We start from the raw sequence: 19,716 nt of genomic DNA, 5'->3' as shown, positions 1-19,716 counted from the left end.
GACTTGTCCGATGCTGTCAAGGAGCTCTACAGATGCCTGACACAAAATTGGAGCTTTAAATATGTGAAAGCCTACACTCCTTATCCACAGCAGATTACTTTTACATGGATTTCACAATAAAAGTATTTCTGTAGGAAAAGGAAAACCAACAGTGATCCCAACTATTCTGAGATCATCTTGATGTTACAGGGCTGCTGTCCACATTCTTTTTTCCTTTAGTCTTTTCTTTTTTTTCCTCCCCAGATATTTTGTTTCCCCATGGCTTTAAAACTACAGAAAATGAAGCAACTTATTACACTCAGGGAAGGGGTGGGGAAAAGCGTTAAAGCTTGCACTCACTACCAAAAGTTTTAAAAATATTATTAGCCAAGTTCATAGCCTTTTAATTTCCACAGTGCTTTAAACCGACTATAATTTTAATATCTACATAAATATATACATATATTTGTATATACATGTGTACATATAGATACCACATTATCCCAGCACCCAAAAGATTTATTCATCAAGTTTTTAAACCAAGTTTACTCACCAATGCTACTCAGAGAACTGCTGCTTTCAGAGTCAGAAGGCATTATGGACAGCACACTGTAGGTAGATCCTAAAATTAGAAAAAAAAGACAGTATTGTTTTATTTCCCCTCACAAAAATCAAGCTAATGATTTGTTTTTTGACTCTGCAAAAGCCAAAACCACCAAATGCTATTAAAGTGCACAAATATTATCAAAGCTTAAATAACAAGTAGGAAATGGATAACTTGTAAATGAATGTAACAGTATGCACTGAGTAGGAAATCATTCCAGCTTAAAATGTAGAAATTGAATGCACAAGAAATACAACTGTTAATTCTGATGCACTGAAAACACTCTGTTTCTTCTTTATGTATGAAGGCTGAGACATGACTGCAATGTCTGTCAGAAGCTACTTTGGTTTCTTGTCTTCTTAGATGTACCAGCTCCTGCTCCATTTGTTTTACTGATTTGTATTTCTTTCCTTAAACTTTTCAGACTTCAAAACATAATATCACCAGTAAACAGATTTTGCTTGCATTCATTTCAACTTTCAGTATCTGACCTTTTTAATGAGCTACTTGCTGTCACTGGCAGTACTGACAGCAGGTTTTTCCATACATATAAATAGATGGGGAGCCCTTTATTTCAGTTTGTTTAGAAATGTACCAGAAGAACTAGAAAAACAGGCCCTGATTCAAAAGCTTATGAACTAATCAGCTCCACCATCCCTCAACAAATAAGATCAGCATCCCACAGCAAAGAAAGGGAGAGATTATGTGGGCAAGTGATTTGAAAACTGATTCATTTTCAGCAGCAACCAGAACATGAGCTCAAAGATAAATTCAATCTTTTCAGGAGCTGCCTTTCTCCTATGATCTTCCCCTCTATATTTTGCTAGGTGTTTCTACCAAGCTCTTTGAAATTAAGAAATGAAAGCTAAGAAGTACGAGATTATACACAAAGATGTACTTTCCAAATGGATTAAAGAAATACTAATTTTTGCTGATCTCCTGTGCTTCCTTTGGAAAAGGAGTAACACCTGTAACCATAGTACCAGATGAAAGAAAGACGTGACAAAGTAAGATAATTTGGCTGACAACACAAGCAGTAACACCAAAGTGAAATGAAAAAAAATAATAATCAAAGAGGGCACAATCTCCAGCCAGACTGAAGTATAAGGATTAGAAATAAACAGAAAGTTGAAAAAAGCAGCTCAATATGTTAAACGAATTAGAATATCTTTTTGACAGACAATGTATATCAAGATGACATAAACTGCATGAGACTCCAGCTCAACAAAATCCGTATGCCAAGATGTGACACTTGGCAATGTAAAAGCACCCACTTCTACTAGAAGCTAACATTCAAGTCCCACACAGAAACAAAGTTTAGGGGATCTTAAACTGCTGCAGTTTCTTTTTTTAAGCGGAAAACTAAAACGTTTTCATCACAGAAACACTGAATGAGTTTTTTCCCCCTTTCACAGAACTGTTGAAAAAGATCCAATTGTAACAATCATAACAACAATGATTGAAGACCCAGAAGCTTTGCAAATCCCCATTTACAATGAATTAATTTACTATTTTGAGAATAGGTATCCAAATAGATACACAGAACACTTTTAATTAGGGTACATCAAGCTTGTATGACCTGTATCTTGCTTCAAGTTCTTCCAGTCTTTCTATGCAATCTTTACAGCAACCACAGAATGAAAGACTTACAAACAAACACACAGAGGCTGAAGGAAAAATGAGCAGGGTGACATTTCATAGCTGTCAATATTAATAAAACCAAAATTTAAATTTCTACAGTACTTGGGTCTACAACAATTTTTCCAGAAGAAAATACTATTTTCTTCTAAGTTCTAATCTATGTCAACATTCTTTTTTACATGTATGCTTTCAAGTGATGTTTAGCTGATGACCAGATTTTAACAGATGTCAATTTACACTCAACTAGACTTATTTTAATTCACAGACCCACATTTGTAGAGAGAAAGAAAAACATAAGCATGCTCTCCCTTTGCACAGCAGATTTGCTTTGGGGCACATCTTTGCTCATCCAAATTCAAACTTCAGTTCCATGCTATACTAAACAGCTTTGGCAGGACAGAGAGATTTAGAAGCAGCTACCATTTATACTTCAGAATTTTAGGAATAACATTTCCTTTTACTTCAAACAATTAAGGCAAGTCAACTTCCCTCATGTTACTACTGTCCTTATTAGTCTCATGGCAGGAAGGCCACTTAGAACCTTTCAAATTGAGGAAGAAAACTAAGAATTACTTGCTCAGCTGTCCAAATGACCTCTGAAGACAAGGGAAATAGGAACCTGTTTCTTCATCATTTCTCAACACATGGTTTATGCAGTGACATACCTTTTCCTTGTTAGAATAAAAAATAATAAAAAAAAATGTTGCAGGAAAAAAATGCTGCATATCCTGGGAAGACACCAGCTGTCTAATCATAGCAATTCCTCAATAGTGGTGCCAAGTCTAGACTGATGGGATTACTAGATTGATGGGATTAAATTACAAGTTCTGAACTAGAAGAGAACATTTCTCCATCCTTCCTAACCAGTGAACTGTGAAATACCACATAACACTGGGCATTGTCTATACTTTAAGGAGAGTCTAAAAAAGACAAGCCAACTATCCCAAAATAGAGCTTCAAAAACAAGACTGCACTTGTGCCTTCTTGAAGAAAGCAGTACAAAGGATCAGATAAAATTTCATTCCAGTACTACATGTTAAATTATTGCGTGAATTCTAAGAAAATAAAAAGTGTCTTTAGACTTCACTATATGACATAACCTGAACATCTCCAGACAGATACACAGACAAAACACTGTCTCTGCTCATGACCTTAAAGAACACTGTACAGAAGGGGAATGCAGTGGTAAAATAAGATACATGGGACTCAGGTTTTCAAAATTATCTGTGTGTTTTGAATACATTTTTTTTTCCCTCCCCAGAATATGTGTTTTTCTCACAAATACTTATGAAGTTAAAAATGTGATCCAGCTGCAAAAGAGTACTTGGCAAGTCTGAAGGCTATTTTATTTTCTTGCTACACTAACTAAATAACTGTGTAGGAATAAGAATAATCACTCCTCCAAATACCTTAAGCACAAGTGGCTGGTCTACCAAACACACCCCCGTGTGTGAAGAACCAGGGTGTAATTCAGGATATAAAGTGCTTCATCATACAAGACAGTGAGCATGTTGGCTTACACAGCCTATGGCACATCACCCATTTATGAAGGGCTGTATTTCAGATATGCAGTACTGCTGACTCTAAATTAAGCACGTTTCCTAACTAGGACACAGCACTGCAGGACTGAGCCTAGGAAGAGTGCTTTCTCCACCCAAGTTTCCTCTGTTACACCTCAGCTTACAGATGACGTTAAACAACTCCCCATGCTCCCCTGCTGTGAATTTCCACTATTAATTAAACTCTGATTTCTACTCCTAACTCCTTCCTGTGCTGCAGCCACAGCCAATTCAGCTCCTGGACAGCAGAGGTCCATCCTGAGGGAGGCCCAGAGCACTGGACGTGAGCACTGAGTGACAAACAGTTGCTGATCCATGCCTCAGCACACCAAACCAAATTGCCTTTGGCAGGACTCCTACTTGCTGTAAGGGAGCAAACAACTTTGATTAAAACTGGAAATGACCCAGATTACAGTGTTTCCATTGCCTTTCACATCACAACAACCAGAAATGCCTAAGGAGCTGAAGACCACATGGATCTGCCATGCTCCATCTCCAAGGCTATTCCTTTCTTAGAAGCCCGAACAGCCAGGTTTGTCAGAAAGCATAAAATACAGTCATGTCTTGCCAGTTGTGTGACATTCAGACCTTTAATCCTGACCTTGCACAATAGCTTCAATTGGATATTTGCTCCTGTCCATGTCATCTTCATTTTTGACACGTGACAATCATTTGTCTTTAAGAATACAAGCAACTGAAAACATACACATCAGAGCAGTAGCAGAGGTCATGTCAGCAAAATTTTGCTCTCTTCACCCACCTCCTTTCAGAAGCATTTTTATCGCTTATTTGCCATACCTACAGTTCCTTAATATTACACCCTGAAGCATACAATGCTCTTTTGTTGTCAGGACAACATGAAAACTGCATGAACATGAAACGATGCTTTCCAAAGGCATCAAAAAACCTATTTTGATTTTCCAGATACCTCACAGAATTTTATAAAGACAGTGAGGATTAAAATATTTATTTTCCTTTTACAATTGAGAAGACATTTTAAAACAACATATTTAAGATGACATAGATATTAAAAGCTTGGTTTTGTAAAAGACACATTTCAGATCTTAAGCCACCCTTCAATTAGAAGAGATTAATAATAAACTCCTCTCGAGGACAGAACAGTTCAGACAAGTAAAAATCATCACTGGTGACGGAGTAACAGATCAGGCTGACTGTAATGTAATATGACAATTTTTGTGCAGCTTTAGAATCAGGAAGGTTAAGTAACATGCCTCAGGCCAGAAACATCAGTAATGCTGTCCTGAGTTCAGATGCTCAAGTTCTAAGCTATCAGTCTTATAATTAAGTACAACATCTGATCTTCAGGTGTTAGAAAACAATACTATACATTGGAATCTGGAAAAGTCCTATTTTCATAGCTGCATTCTTTTCAAAAACACTTTATAGTAGATCAAAGGCATGCATGTTTATCTAAATACACATTCTTAAAAATGTCCTCCCTTGTAATGAATACATTCATTGCCATGGATAATTTCTTGGTAGCCAGCAAGCAGTGCAGTGAGTTATACCTAAAAGAATTCATTGTGTATCTTTAAGAAATCTAAATCACTGAACAATTATTGGGCATCCTACAACAATCTGAATTATGGAAGAAAGCCAAAGTTGCATTTTCAATTTAAAAAAGAAAAAACAAACAAACAAACAAAAAGTTGAATGGAAAAGGTAGAGCTAAGATTATTTGCTTTTATCTGTTACAGTTTTATCATGAGTATTCACTTGCTGCTACCCACACAGTCTATTAGCATTATTTGCTCTTCTGTGTTCCACTGTGAACATTGGGTCAAACCATCCTCTTTACACAAGAAGACGGAGAGAAAAGATTAAACAGCTTTACAAGTCTATATTTGCATAGTTCTGTCACAAGAATATACAGTGCTTCAGCTGACAGAATGCAAGCTGCTTTGCCATAAACTAATAATGCCTTAGAAAGTTGCAACAAAAACAATTTTTAAGAGCCAAATTGCCATGATATTTTATCACTGGTAACTGTAAGCAAAGGCATACAAAAATTTATGACTGCTTTAAAAACTAGAGACAGCAACAACAAAAAAGACATCCAAGTATATCTCTTGAACTGGAAATAATACGATCCTCTATACCATCCATTCTTTCATTTATTTCTTCATAATTTTAAGAATGACTAATTTAATTTTTTGCACTTTGAAACACTATTAAAAGCAGTTGCTGACTAGAACAGTAATATTGTAATTGGATCTTTTGTCCTGCAGATACATCTATTAATGCTGTTACTTATTCAAAATGTCCAGTAGCAATTCAGGTTCTGAATGAGAAGCATCAGCATTAACCTCTGTCTTTTTGACTGAGATGGCTTTTAACTCTGCTTTACTTGGTGCATTTTTTCTTAACAAGTCGCTCATCTCCAACACTCAGCATCAGATGAGCTTCAACAGCACACCAACAGGGACTATGCCCCTCTCTTACAGTCCTAGACACCCACTAGGTAATGCATCAGATTGGTGATGATTTTTCAGCAGTTCTTTTAAGACTAACAGCTACATACCTAGCTACTATAAAACGTGCAAACTTATACTACATTGAGATCCTGGCAAAAGAACAATTTCATATTTGTAGAACTGTAGGCACAGACTTCAACAGAAAGCTTCTTAAAAAAGAAATATCGATTTTTGTAGTTTCACATGCAAAAAGGGGAAGAATTAACAACTAACTGCAGATTCTTTAACCTCTGCTAGACAGAATTCTGTATCCTCTGTGCAGACAGGAAAAAGATGCATTTAAAGTCTTAGTAAAACTGTAATGTAGGCAGGTGAAACAAATTGTACATATTCTAACAAGCGCATTGTAAAGCTAGCCCTTACGCCATGGTCAGTTTCCTTATCTTTATGCCACTTGGTGTTAATCTAAGAGAAAATCCAAATGATCTGTCACTTTCTGTGGATAAGTAACAAAATTCTTTACGAAAGGTTTCATATGATCAGAGGACATAGGGCATTGTAAATACAGGACTGCCAACAAATCCACAAGTAATACCACTTCTGAAAACTAACAAACGTACAAGTAGCATAAATGCTTTAAATAAAAGCAAACAAACAAAAAACATGCATGCACACAACCTGCAACAAGTCTCCAGGCAGCAACTACAACTCGAAGCTTGACACATATCAAACAAAATCAAATCTTCAGCTACCATAGTCTGAGCACACTTCCTACATGTAAGGTAATGAACCATTTATTTTATCATATTTATACTTCATAGATTTGAAAATAAATATTTTGGCTCACCTCATTCAAGGTTAACTTCTAAGCCCAATGGCAGTGACCAACTGACTGTTATAAATATCCAAGTTCAACATTGCCTATGGACAACATAGCATGGGACTCCTTTGTCCTTGGAATAAGTTTAAGGAACTTCCAAACAGAGTTTACACTCTGCAAGAACCTGAAACATTTTATACCTGCTGTAGCAACAAGCAGTCTGACAAAAGAGGCAGAGTATAATAATCAGAGCTGCTCAAATGAAAAAACAGACAAAGCAAAAACTGTGAGAGATGATAAAGAAGGAGAAGTAATAAATCAAAGAAGGAAATGGGTGTAGTAGCAGCGGTAAGCACAATCTGCCCTACTGTGCAATGCCACAAACTAAGTTTTTTTAAATGAGCGCAGCAATTGAGGCTCTGGAAAACAAATGTGTAACAGTTTATATATATATATACCCTCAAATTTCACTTGGAAAACAGAAAGACTGGACATGGAGAAAACACCTGGTCACTGCTTCACAGTACCTTCCAACTTGCACTGCATAGCTGTTCTTCCCAATCTCCTAAATGCTGTGGTAATATAGCTGATGAGAACCTGGCAACAATTCTTAAGAAATAAGGAGAGGATACATTCATTTTTATTCATTTTTATTTTGGAGGAAAAACAGGGACAGATGAAAGATGCATCAACTCACATAACACATCATTATTTTGGGCTGGGAATAGACAACTCATAGAACATCCTTTCCTGTCATTAAGCTTTGGCAGAAACAGTATTTCTGAGTACCTTCAGATCTCCTTGCTCTCTTTAAACCCAGACAGTAGTACAGTCACACCTATTTTTCTTAGTATGCTAACTAAACCTTGTGGCTCAAAGACTTGTTGCTTGTCTATTTTGTTATGCACAGTTATTTCCATCTCAGGAGGCAATGTTTTTTATTTATTTATTTTACACCAAGTTATATTCCAGAAGCTCCACAAGTAACATGGCTAAGATTTCTTAAGGATGATGCAGTCTTCCCTTCACAACCAACCCTAAAAGATTCAGACGAATTGGAACTCCATATACTTAAAAATGCTTACCCATATGCTTACACAGTCAAAAGGAAGAAAATGGTTTTGAGATGAAGGTGGCAAATACCAGATTCCTACAGAAATGTGCTCTCTATCTATTACAGTAAGCATACAAAACTGGCAATGTTAAAAATTAAGAAATTCAAACTTCATTTAGTTTGCACAGATATACACATAGCTTTGCAATATATTTTTTTCATCAAGTAGTTGTGCATTCAGGTCATACAAATGGCAAAATAAAACTCTAGAACAAAATGCTATACTTAAAATTTAATTTTTATCTTGGAATTAAATTGAAGTAACTAATTGTGTTAGTAAAAAGATCACGCCATAATTAAACCCATATAGAACAAAAAAGAAACTAACATTACTTAAAACTGCAGACACTGATGTTGATTTTTGGCCTTTCAAACAAGGACAGCGAGCTCTGATGTTAAGATAACAGACACTTACTGCATCCAGTATTTCTACCAACTCACTGTCCTGTAACCAGATACTACCAGGACAGAACATGCTGGGTACTGTGGGCAATGACCGCATCTGCCAGATGCCTCACTTGAGCTTTTTCTAGCAATTCAAGAACGGAGTCCAAGGCTCTGCTACTAGAAAGGTACAAATCCCTGTTACCTACAGACTTGAGGACTAAGCCCTCTTGACAACATGTTCAACTACAGGAAGCTCATCAGAACTGCAAAAATGCAGCAGAAACATGACAAGTGCTTCAAAGACAAACACTGAATGAATAGCAAAGCAACTGAGATCTCTCTAATACTGGTCAAACGGGAGAAAATATTCTAAGCAACTGTACAAGGCCTTTCCAGACATGCACAAGTTTTCACAAACGTAATAGGTTAACCAAACAACCATACGGAAAGGAATATCACAAGATTATGAGTGTGCCCCAGTGGCGCAGTGGTAGAATTGCTGCTTGCAACACTGTTGGCCCGGGGTTCAAATCCCCCCTGTGGCGCAGGGGGTAGAAGTGCCGCTTCGCTACCCAGGGGGCTCGAAACCCAGGAGTTGGACTCGATGATCTCTAAGGTCCCTTCCAACTTGCACGATACTGTGATACTGTGAGTTGCAAGGGACCCTTCAAAGTCATCTAATCCAAATCCCCTGCAATGAGCAGGAAGACCTACAGCTAGATAACATTGCACAGAATCCCACCCAGCCCAAACTTGGAAGTTTCTTGCCTTCAAGAATGAGGCATCCACCATCTCTCTGGACATCCTGCTTCAGTGCCTCATCACCCTTACTGTAAATGACTTCTTCCTTACACCCACCCAATCTAAAACTCTCCTCTTTTAGTATGATACCATCTCCCCTTGTTCTATCAGGATAGATCCTGTTATTGAGTGTGCCCCTTCTCTCTTGTAGACCCCCTCTTTAGATAATGAAAGGCTGCAGGTATCCCTAGAACCTTCTCTTCTCCAAGTTGACCAGCCCCAGCTTTTTCAAGCTATCAAATATGTTAACTACTGATACAAATAACCTCAGAAAAAGGGATAGAAAAGGTAGTAATATCAATAAAGGCAGGTTTAAAGCATCAACTATATTTTCAGAACACAAACACACAAATACAGAAAGAAACTGCACTTACACCTCCATTTAAGCAATGGAGTTAGGTATGTCTTGAAGTGTTCTACTATACTGGATGATTATTACAGAAGACTACTATCTATGAACTACTTACAAAAGTAATTTGTTGTAGAAATCCACATGGTGAGCCTCATGCCTCTTCTGTTCAGCTGAGGATGTACCAGCACTGCTGTGCCCACACCAAAGGTAACTGGCTGTGAGGATGGCAGCAGACAAGTACCTACTTAGCTGGCATAGACACCATGAACCACAGCCAAAAGGCACACTGCTTACACTTCCTAATAGGAAGTGCAACATGTCATATAACTACTTGGGTTGGAAGGGACCTCAAGGATCAGCAGGCTCCAAATCCCCTGACACATGAGGGGGCACCAGCCTCCGTAGCTAATACTATATCAGGTTGCCTAGGGCCCCATCCAACCTGGCCCTGGACAGGGCTAATGACACATGACAAAAGCCTTCCTTCTGCAAGTACCATGGTGCCCAAGAACAGAAATGCTCACTCCCTCCTACCTGCAGCTATGAGCAGAGAATGCTGGAAACACAATGCAATTACGGCACATATTCCTCTCCCACTTCCAGGATCTTCTCTGCAGGATATCTGTGCTGCTACTGATCCAGCGACCATAGTCATGGCAGCTGAGATGCTGTCCTTAGCTGCCCAGCCCAGAGGAAAGAACACAGCCTGCCCCAGGCCCTTCCTGCTAGGCTGGGAGTCTGCTGGCTTCAATATCAGTATAACAGCAGCTCCCCCATCCAGATTCACAGAATGGCTTAGGTTGGAAGGGACCTTAAAGTTTATCTAGTTCCAAATTCCTGCCATGGGCATGGTTGCCACTCACCATATCAGATTGCCCAGGGCCCCATTCAACCTAGTCTCAAAGACCTCAGGGAATGGGGCATCCACAGCTTCTCTAGGCTACCTGTTCCTTCCTGCCTCAACAGTTTCTGTAATTCATTAGTGACAGATTATATTCAAAGACCAAATAAGTTGTAGGGTCTAGAGAGCAATTTTCATATGCAGCAAGGGTATCAACATACTAGCTGGGCATATTAGCCTGAGATTTCTGGAGGGAGAAAGTGGCTAGAACTGTCACAACTCCAGCAAGCAAGAGAGTAGTTGGTAACTTGAAAACACTGGCTTTTTAAGCCAGTAAATCTGGGTAACCAAGGAATCAACTGCAGCACACATATAAAGAACAACTGAGAACCTGAGACATCAGTGACAGATTTCAGTGATGGAGGGATTTTTGAGGCAAATATTTGCCACTGGATCAAATACAAGGAGAAAAAAAAATCTTCAATACTGGCAGTTAAATGCTACCCACTTCATCAATTCCAGAAAATGTTTTAAAGCTTAGTGTGCAAACTACACATCTACAAAAGGATGAAATTACACTCTGAGCAGGAAGTAGAATCACTGTCAACATCACATGATGGAGTACACTGAGCTTAATGGAGTGAAACAGGCCTCCCTGGAAGAGGCAGAGGCTACAGAACTGCATTCACCATAATGCAACTCCAAAGGCAAATGCAATCAGGGCCTCAGTCCAACCCCAAGACAGCAACACACAAGATGACAAAAGAAAACAAGATCACAACACTGATGAAGTGGAACATGGCATACTGACAAGTCAGAGCTGCTGAGGACAGAAAGAGTAGCCTCCCACCTAGGAGGGGAAAAATGGTTAAGTGAGCTAGCCAGAGGGCCAGAAGCCAACCTGCTTGTAATGTCAGCTGCCTCCCTGCAGCACAGCTGTGGTGCCCTCAGCCTCATCTCACTTGCACCACTCTGAGTGGAGGAATAAAGGAGGATGCTGCCTCCCCATCAGCACAGCGCCACTTGTCAGGCACAAAGGCTGACTGAGGACAGCTTTCACATTCATGCTGAGGTTTATAGCATGCTGGGACTGCTGTTGCCAGCAGATATGTCTTAAATAGGCACACTAGGTGGTCTGGAGTAACACTGTACACAACACTTTGTTGCATCTTCATTTAACCATATAAACATACATGGACACATTTTATAGTTCCCATACCAACAACAGAAAAGATGTTAAAAATTGTGCCTCCAGAGGCAGACTTTAAACGACTTCTGCTCCACTTTAAATCTCCAGTGAGACAGGTTTCTTTACATCTGCCTCCCTTAACAGACCCTGCAGATCCTGGGGATGTTTCTAACAAAGACTGTGTCAGAGCAGCTGCCAGCAGACTCAGTTGTTACATTTTGTGTCCCATTTCCCCACAGCAGTGAGAGTGGCAGCGAGGCATAGCATATAGAGGAACAGAAACAGCAGGAAGAGAATGCCAGTGGGTTAAAAAAAAAACAAAAACAAACAAACAAAAAAAAAAACATCCATTGCATCCACTGTTTTTCTCATGTACAAAGTGCTTGCCGTATGAAACACATAAGCTCTGATTAAATTATAACCAGAAATAAACATCTTCCTAATGCAGTAAGAAAAGGCTTCCCTCTTCTCTGTTTTCCAGAAGAAAACAAATAGAGATGCATTAACATGTTAATCACCAAAATAACAAAAATGTTTGAAACACATAACAATGAAGACCAAATTCAACCAGTCTAACGTGAAAAGGTGCTTAGGAAATGACCATATAAACACTAGTTGAGATGGATCACTGTTTAGAAGTGCAGGATTAAACTCTATCCCATTGAGATTTACTGCCATCATACAAGCAGGTCTTTCCTGTATGGCATTTTCACTTCAGGAAAAAAACAAAACAAAAAAACAACACACAAACATCTTAATCTTGCATATTATGGCATAATTTCCTGTTGTTATAGAAATTATTTTAGTCTTAGTTTCCATTAAAAACCAAAGAATATTCAAGCTGCTTAAACTACAGATAACAAGGTTACATTCAATGACAATATTTTAACAGACATTTGCTTTTATGTTGGCTCAGGGATTTAACATTAGGACTACATGGTTGAAAAAGAAAATAAAATTCAGAGTTTAATTGTAGAAAGTGAACTATATGAAAAGAAACAGACAATCTGATCTCAGGTCAACAGTTACACTTCATTAATGGTACTGTAAACAGAAGTTTCCCAAAAGAATTACTCTAATCTCCTCTCTCCATGGATAACACCATCTATAAAATGAAATTTCAAGTACACTGTAAGGTTTGTCAGATACAAATGTGAATATTAGTTCTGATCCATTAGGATTCTGCATTTCAGAATCCACAACACAACCAATTTCAAGTGTTATTACGTATTAAAGCACACAACTATCTTTTTTTCCTCTCCAAAGATAAGATCAGTGGAAAAACAGAAAACTTTGCAACAACTTAAATTCCTCCAGTGAAAATGTTGATAGTAAGTAGCTTTTTGAAAAATCATTGTTATCCGTTCCTTTGCTACATCTTCTACAGGGACAACAAGTATTGAAACTTCTCATTTGAAAGGAGTAACTTGATGTATATTTAGTGATGGTTATTCTGATTCTGTTCTACTTCAAACGAGACTCAGAAAACCTTCCAGAAAGATGTAATATATTTTATTTTTTAAATCAGCAATATAAGGCATAGTGTAGGAGGGTGGGGGAGGAAGAAGAAGAGGGGGGGGTGAAAATCCAAGTACATATCTTTGAAGGCAAAACAACAACAAAAACACGACAAAACAACAACAAAACAAAAACAACCAACAAACAAACAAACTTGTTTCCAATCAGAGAAAAAAAAAGATCTCCATAGACTTCCAGATGAGTCCAGAGTGCTTCCCCCTCCCCACCCCCCCCCCCCCCCAATCAAGGACAAAGTCAGATAACCTACTCGCTACTATCCTTGCTATGAGGATAATGGGATAAAGCAGTGAGATTTAACCTGAAAGCACTCTTGTTTTTCAGAGCATCCTCTGAATGCATTTAGTAATGAGTCCTGACAGATGTGAGCTTGGGGGCTGGCCATAGTTATTTATTTTTCAGTTTCATACAGCATGTTTTTCTCTATTCCCTGGGCAAATAATCAGTATTATGGGACTTAACTTACAAATGTAATTCAAATGAGAAAAATGTAAAAGAAGGGCTTAAGCAGAGGGAGAGATACTGAAGTACCTGTCCCACCTATGCAAAATACTTGACAAGAAAGCTAAGCTGATGACTCGCTCCCAGCTTGATGTATGAAACACAGGAGCCGATTGTTGTTGAGATGATTGCAACTGAGCAGAACATCCTCTCCAAGGCATACAGGAGAAACTTTACAATCCAAAAGCCAGGACAGGTCACAAGATCTGGACCTGTTTGATTTTAAAACCATTGGAAGTTTCAATATTAGGAAAAAAAATAAAAAAATATAATAAAAAAAAAATACTGCCTTGGGTGCTTTTTGGTGATGCTGTCCAGAAGCAATTACAGCATGGACAGAGGAGCCAGCAGGAAAGCTCTGAAAAATGAAACTCTGTATATGAGCGATTCAGATATGTGAGCAACATCCTTGTCCTGGAAATCCATACTAGACAAATACGTTTTATTTAAACTGAGATGCATCTTGCCTGGTTTCAGCACTTACCTCCCCTGCTATCTGTGTCTACACTGAGCCTTTATAAGCATTCCAGGAAGTACAAATACTAGCCACAGCTATTAATCCTCTCATGTTTGGGCACAGTAGATATGCATAATTATACTAAATTCTGCAGAGACAATTATACAGCATGGATGACCTGCTTCTCAAGATGACAGGCTTCTAGTTACAATTTACATACTTCTAAAAAGTAACCTCCCTGATTCCTCAGCTCACTGTACCCAAGAATATTTCCAGACATTAGCCAATCAGCTTCTAATCCCTGCATATGTGGTATATATGCTTCTTCTGGCCAGAAAGGTCAGAATGCACCAAAAAGAACATATTGGCAAAAGCAGACCTGGAAGATTTCTCTTCCTCCATGCATTTTTTATCAGCTACACTGAATTAGTAGTAAATAAAAATAAAAGCAACATTCAACAAAAGGGTATCAGTGATCGTGGCAGCTGAAGAGGACTGAAGATGAAGTAATTTAAAGAAATATTGAAGATTAATACTCAAACAGAAAAACTCAGATCAAACAACTAGTCCACCAAGTTTTACTGGAACAAAAAAAGAGGCAATAAAATTTGCATTGTGTTTTCTAAAGTACAGTGGGGATCTTACTAATCATTTCACTCCTATCAGATACAGCAGAAAACCAACTAGTATAACTAGTAGAAACAGGATAAGGAAATCCATCATGGTGATTGTACTCCTTTTCCTCACTAGAGGAAATAGGACAGTCCTGCATTACTCCAGCTCTATTTCTCATAAGTGGAGGCAGCTTATTTCTCCTACTTATATCCCACTGTAGAAAGAGATGAAGTCCTGGCTCTTTTTCATAGTCTTCTACCAGGCTTTGAGACACTGCTTATCTTCTTACTTTAGTACATCTCTTCACTTTTCTTTCTTTTTGTCTGCCTTAGCAAGAAAAAGATATTGAATTTATCACCCAGGGAAAGGGGTATTCTTATGACTAGTATTTCTGAAGAAGAAAAGCTGTTGTCTGAAAGTAAAACAGCTCAGTTTTTATGGAACTGAAAACTTACCACGATGTTTGAGCCCAAACAAATACATGACAGTTTCTCAGAACATGCACCATAACATAATTTGTCTCCTACACATAAACTAATATTCCACTGACAAAACTAGAAATCATACCTGTATCTTCCACTTGCCAAGAAAGATTGGGAGAGGGGGGAGGGTCAGGAAGGAAAGAGAAAAATTAATTAGGTCCAGGAGTAACTAGAGGTTAGAGACATCTCAACCTGAAGCAGCACTAAATGTGTCTCACTCAACAGAACAACAGCAATAAAACAACTTGTTAATAATCTGAAAACACTGCTTTAAGTAAATACTCTGTGAAAACACACTTTGTGTGTTTTTAGTTTAGTAGCTGTTTTAGTTTAAGCATAATTCTGTATCCAGGGAATATATGTTCAGAGAGTAGAAAAATTGATGACTTAAACGACAACACAATGAGCTGCTACTTTTATCTCATTTATAGAGATGAATTTTCTGTCATAATTAGACCAACAGATATCATTTGTTCAAAAAGAGATTTTTCTGTTGCAAGTCTTCGTACAAAACAGTAACAGTGTCTGAACTCACTTCTTTGAAAGAAAAATAAAAATCAAACATCACAGCTGGCATATAGAAGCAAGATCATTTTGACTTCTCAAAAATTTAAACTAATACAATTATCTCCCTACTCCCAACCTTCATGGTGGTAAGATCAACAATATTTTAAGCCAAATGCAGTAGCCTGCATTTATAAGAGAAAGATGAATGTGTCTATTGACAACTGAAAGCGTTATTACTATTTTTGAAATTTTAGATTTAGATTTTTAAAATAAGTGTCTTTTACAACACAATATATCCATTGAATGCACACTATACATCTATTGTTCTTCCCCAAAACAATTAAAATAAAGATAATTAATGTTTTTAGACAGAAATATTCAGTATGAAAATAATATAAGCCTTCAGAATTTTTAGATTACTGAGCATTTTCCTCAGAGTTAATGGGAAGCAGAAGGCTTTCTGGGAAGCTGCCAGCAGAGTAATACCACTCACAGTAGTTAGGAGTCTGTTCTCCAATAGTAAAGCTTTGAAAGACCAGAAACATTTATAAAATACTGCCTTACTCTATGAAACGGGCATGGAAGAAGTTGGTACAGAAGAACAGGGAACAGACTATTTACAACACAGTATGCTAAGTAACAACAGCAACAGGCCAGGAGAAAATTAAGTAGTACGATATGGAGTGTTCACTTATGAAGCAGAAACTTCAATGGGAACGCATTCCTGCTCCCTTTGCCAAACCTGAAATACTTTCATCCATGACCCATTCAACACACACTGTGCAAAACTAACATGAGAATTAATCAACTTCTTGAAGAAAAGCTACACATTAAAGTCCCTACCTCCATCCAAAATATAGACTGTGGCATACAAAAAATACAACAATTTCCACAGTTTCCATTCAGTTCCCACTTTGGGCTAAAAAGCGCACTACAGCTGCAAACTCACAACTTCATTATAAACAACACTGCCAATACAAACTCTCCCACGGAATTTCCAGGACAAGCTCTGCTCAGAGAGATCTGAAAAGCAAAAACATGTGCAAGGGGGTGGAGAGTTACAGAAATTAAAACCCTTTATGTCTGATGGTCACTACACTTTCACTGTAGAAAGTCCTAGCTGTCAAAATACGGGTTTGTGATGCCTTGATTTTACAGTCTCAGCTGCTAGTGAGACAATTTCCTCCACACATAGTTAAGAAATAGAGGAAGGTTAGTTGTGAAGCATAAATTCAGCGTCCACAACTTCAACATCATATAAAGAAGGATTATTTCCTTTCTACTGAACTATGTTTTCAGAAGGAGATAGATGTAGACCAGTAGTAGGTGGTCCAATATTATTGATATTTTTTCAAAAAGACACTTTGCCAATCTAGAAATCATTTAACAGCTCATCCATAAAAAGCAGACAATGTAGGAACTTGCTGCGGGCTCTGTATAAAGCTAAAGGGGTAATACAGCTCACAAAGAAATTATTCCAGGGCACATACAGCAATAGCACATACAATATTCTATGTGGGGGTAAAAATAATAGTTTAAGGGAAAAAAAAAAAAAGAATTATAATCTTCCCTCATGTGCGGTTTTTAATCAGTCTCAAAACAACCACAGGAAGCCAGAGTGGTTGGGACTTCAGCTGAAGAACTTCATATACTACTGAGCACAGAAAAAGGGAAGTGGGTTGTGTCCCTGTCAAAACTAAACCACATGAAAAGTTTGATTTTAGTCTCAGAATGTTTCACTTCTTTACATCGTAGATCTTTTAAGAATCACATAAAATAATGTCCGCATTGGACATCAGATTACTTGATTTGTCAATAAAAACATTTTTCCTTCTATAAAGGAATTTTGGCAATTTAATTCCATTATTTTTTCATAAATGGCAACATTCTGTACTACCACAAGGAATAGCCAAAGCAGATAAATACCCTGAACATGATGCAGAGCCGTGTCACAATCAAATCCATCAAAAAAAGAGGAGGAAAAGAGTGAAAATAGAAACCTTAACCCAGAAATACTCGTATCTTGTCTCCATTTCCTTTCCAAACAAAGTAGAAAGGCAAAATAATAGCCAACTAAGAGCCCACCCAGCCACTATACACAGATGCAACTACTTGATTTCACAGTACCTTTTAGAAAAGCTTTACGGTAAGACATTTCGGCTTCTGTTCTCTTCCAACTCACCCACCACCTCGAGTCCTAAGATTTGAAGTTAATGGAACAGATGGGATAGCATATAGCAGATAGCATCTTCAAGTCCTCCCAACACAACAAAGCTTTGTTATTATCACTTCACTGTTGCATTCCTCATCATGCCTGCATTCCCCAAAAAGTCTTTGATTAAAGCCAGGCAAGCTGCTTAATAATCATAGTAATTATCACCTAGTTTCAGAAGCTCTCCATGTAACACTTTATTTTCATTATTTTTACTATGTCACAGCATGTTATAATCTTCAGCATTGCTCCTGGCATGAATGAGATCAGCAAGTATGTACTAACAGATTTTAAATAAAATTGATACCTGAGTTAATGCAAGCTTGGAAAAAACAAAACAAAACAAAAAAATAACCACCAGAACAAACCATGAACAAAAAAGCATAAGGGCATAAAAAGCATAATGCACATGTTTTGAGGGAAGAAGGAAACAACCGTATTCAGCTTAGTCCTTGTGATTAAAAAATGTAAGATAAAGCTGGGGGGGAAAACAGCAGAAATTATAGTTGTGTACATTCAACAACCGTGTATTACCAGTATTCCATTAGTCAAGCTACAGAATGTGTTTGTATTAAAATGGCAAGAAGATAGAAAAAACAGATCTAACGCTCCTAGGAGCAATGCCTGAATAAATGTGACACAAATTCATAAGAACTACATGCAAATCAGTTCAGAAACATTTTCAGAATACTTACAGGAAAACTGCCATGCCAGATAGCATATAAAGCAACAACTCAGGGATGTTGAGAGAGGAGAAAGCAGATTAACTGTGTTTCCAAATTAAGCCAGTTTCAATGTATTAACACTCAAACTTTTTAAAGCTCTCTTTCAAAACCAGAGCATCTATCTACACAGCTCCGGAGAAAGCAATTTAAAGTAAATTTTAACACTAAATAAATAAATAGAAGTTTTTCTCTCATAGTTGCTAAAGTGAAAAAAAGCAGTTGAAGATAAACCCACTACACAACTCACCCTCCTAGTACACTTTTAGAAGTAGCTTCACTTTTTATGAGCTAAATTGTAACTAGACTACTTGTGAAAAGGCAGATGGAAGAGTCCAAGCCAACACTGCTAACCCACCCAGAAAATCTCATCACATGTAGGGCACTGCAAGCTGTGCTACAGCACAGACAGGAAACACAAAATGAAGCAAAACAACTCCTCACAGGCAGAACCCAGCTACACTCTGATAGCCTCTGGACTTTGTGCTGCCACTGGCATGATTTACTAGCACACAAGCCACCATTAGGCTGGCTGGCAGGTCTGTGGCCTGCAGGCTGAACAACCTGCTGCTGAGGCAACAGGGCCTCAACAAAGGCTGCTTTTTGTCAGCCAGCACTGGAGCAGAAGCCTGACCAGTTGGCCCAGTAATGTGCTGGGCTGTGGCTCAGTAGGACTTGCTGCAACCTCGACAGACAATTAGTGTGTGTTGGTATAGAGTTACACAGTTCTGGGAGGTCATTTGCTGGCAGATTTTACTACTGCAGAATTACTAACCCTTTTCAAAAGCAGCATTATTGGTTCATTTGTTTGCTTTCAAAAGCTAGCTTTCAGATTGCTCCCAAACCTAGAAAACTAACTACAACACTGTTCTCTGTATGACACTAAAATATTCAAGCCCTATTCCACCTATGACCTAAGTAGCTTTAACAAGCACATACTGATTTTAGTTTAATTTCTTTCT

General features: G+C 38.0%; 1 protein-coding gene across 2 annotated transcripts in view; it reads right to left on the bottom strand.

The window, feature by feature from the left end:
* DLG5 (discs large MAGUK scaffold protein 5) overlaps positions 1-19,716 on the bottom strand; it is a 93,989-nt gene that overhangs the window by 57,726 nt on the left and 16,547 nt on the right. For both annotated transcript variants that reach the window (XM_072340220.1, XM_072340221.1), the window contains exon 2: positions 533-601. In XM_072340220.1, coding sequence (XP_072196321.1) covers positions 533-601 — 69 coding nt within the window. The remainder of the gene's footprint in view (positions 1-532; positions 602-19,716) is intronic.

Source organism: Excalfactoria chinensis, chromosome 6 (genome assembly GCF_039878825.1).
Source record: "Excalfactoria chinensis isolate bCotChi1 chromosome 6, bCotChi1.hap2, whole genome shotgun sequence".
Taxonomy (NCBI): domain Eukaryota; kingdom Metazoa; phylum Chordata; class Aves; order Galliformes; family Phasianidae; genus Excalfactoria; species Excalfactoria chinensis.
The sequence above is the reverse complement of the archived record's forward strand: the minus strand, read 5'-3'. Positions and strand labels throughout refer to the sequence as shown.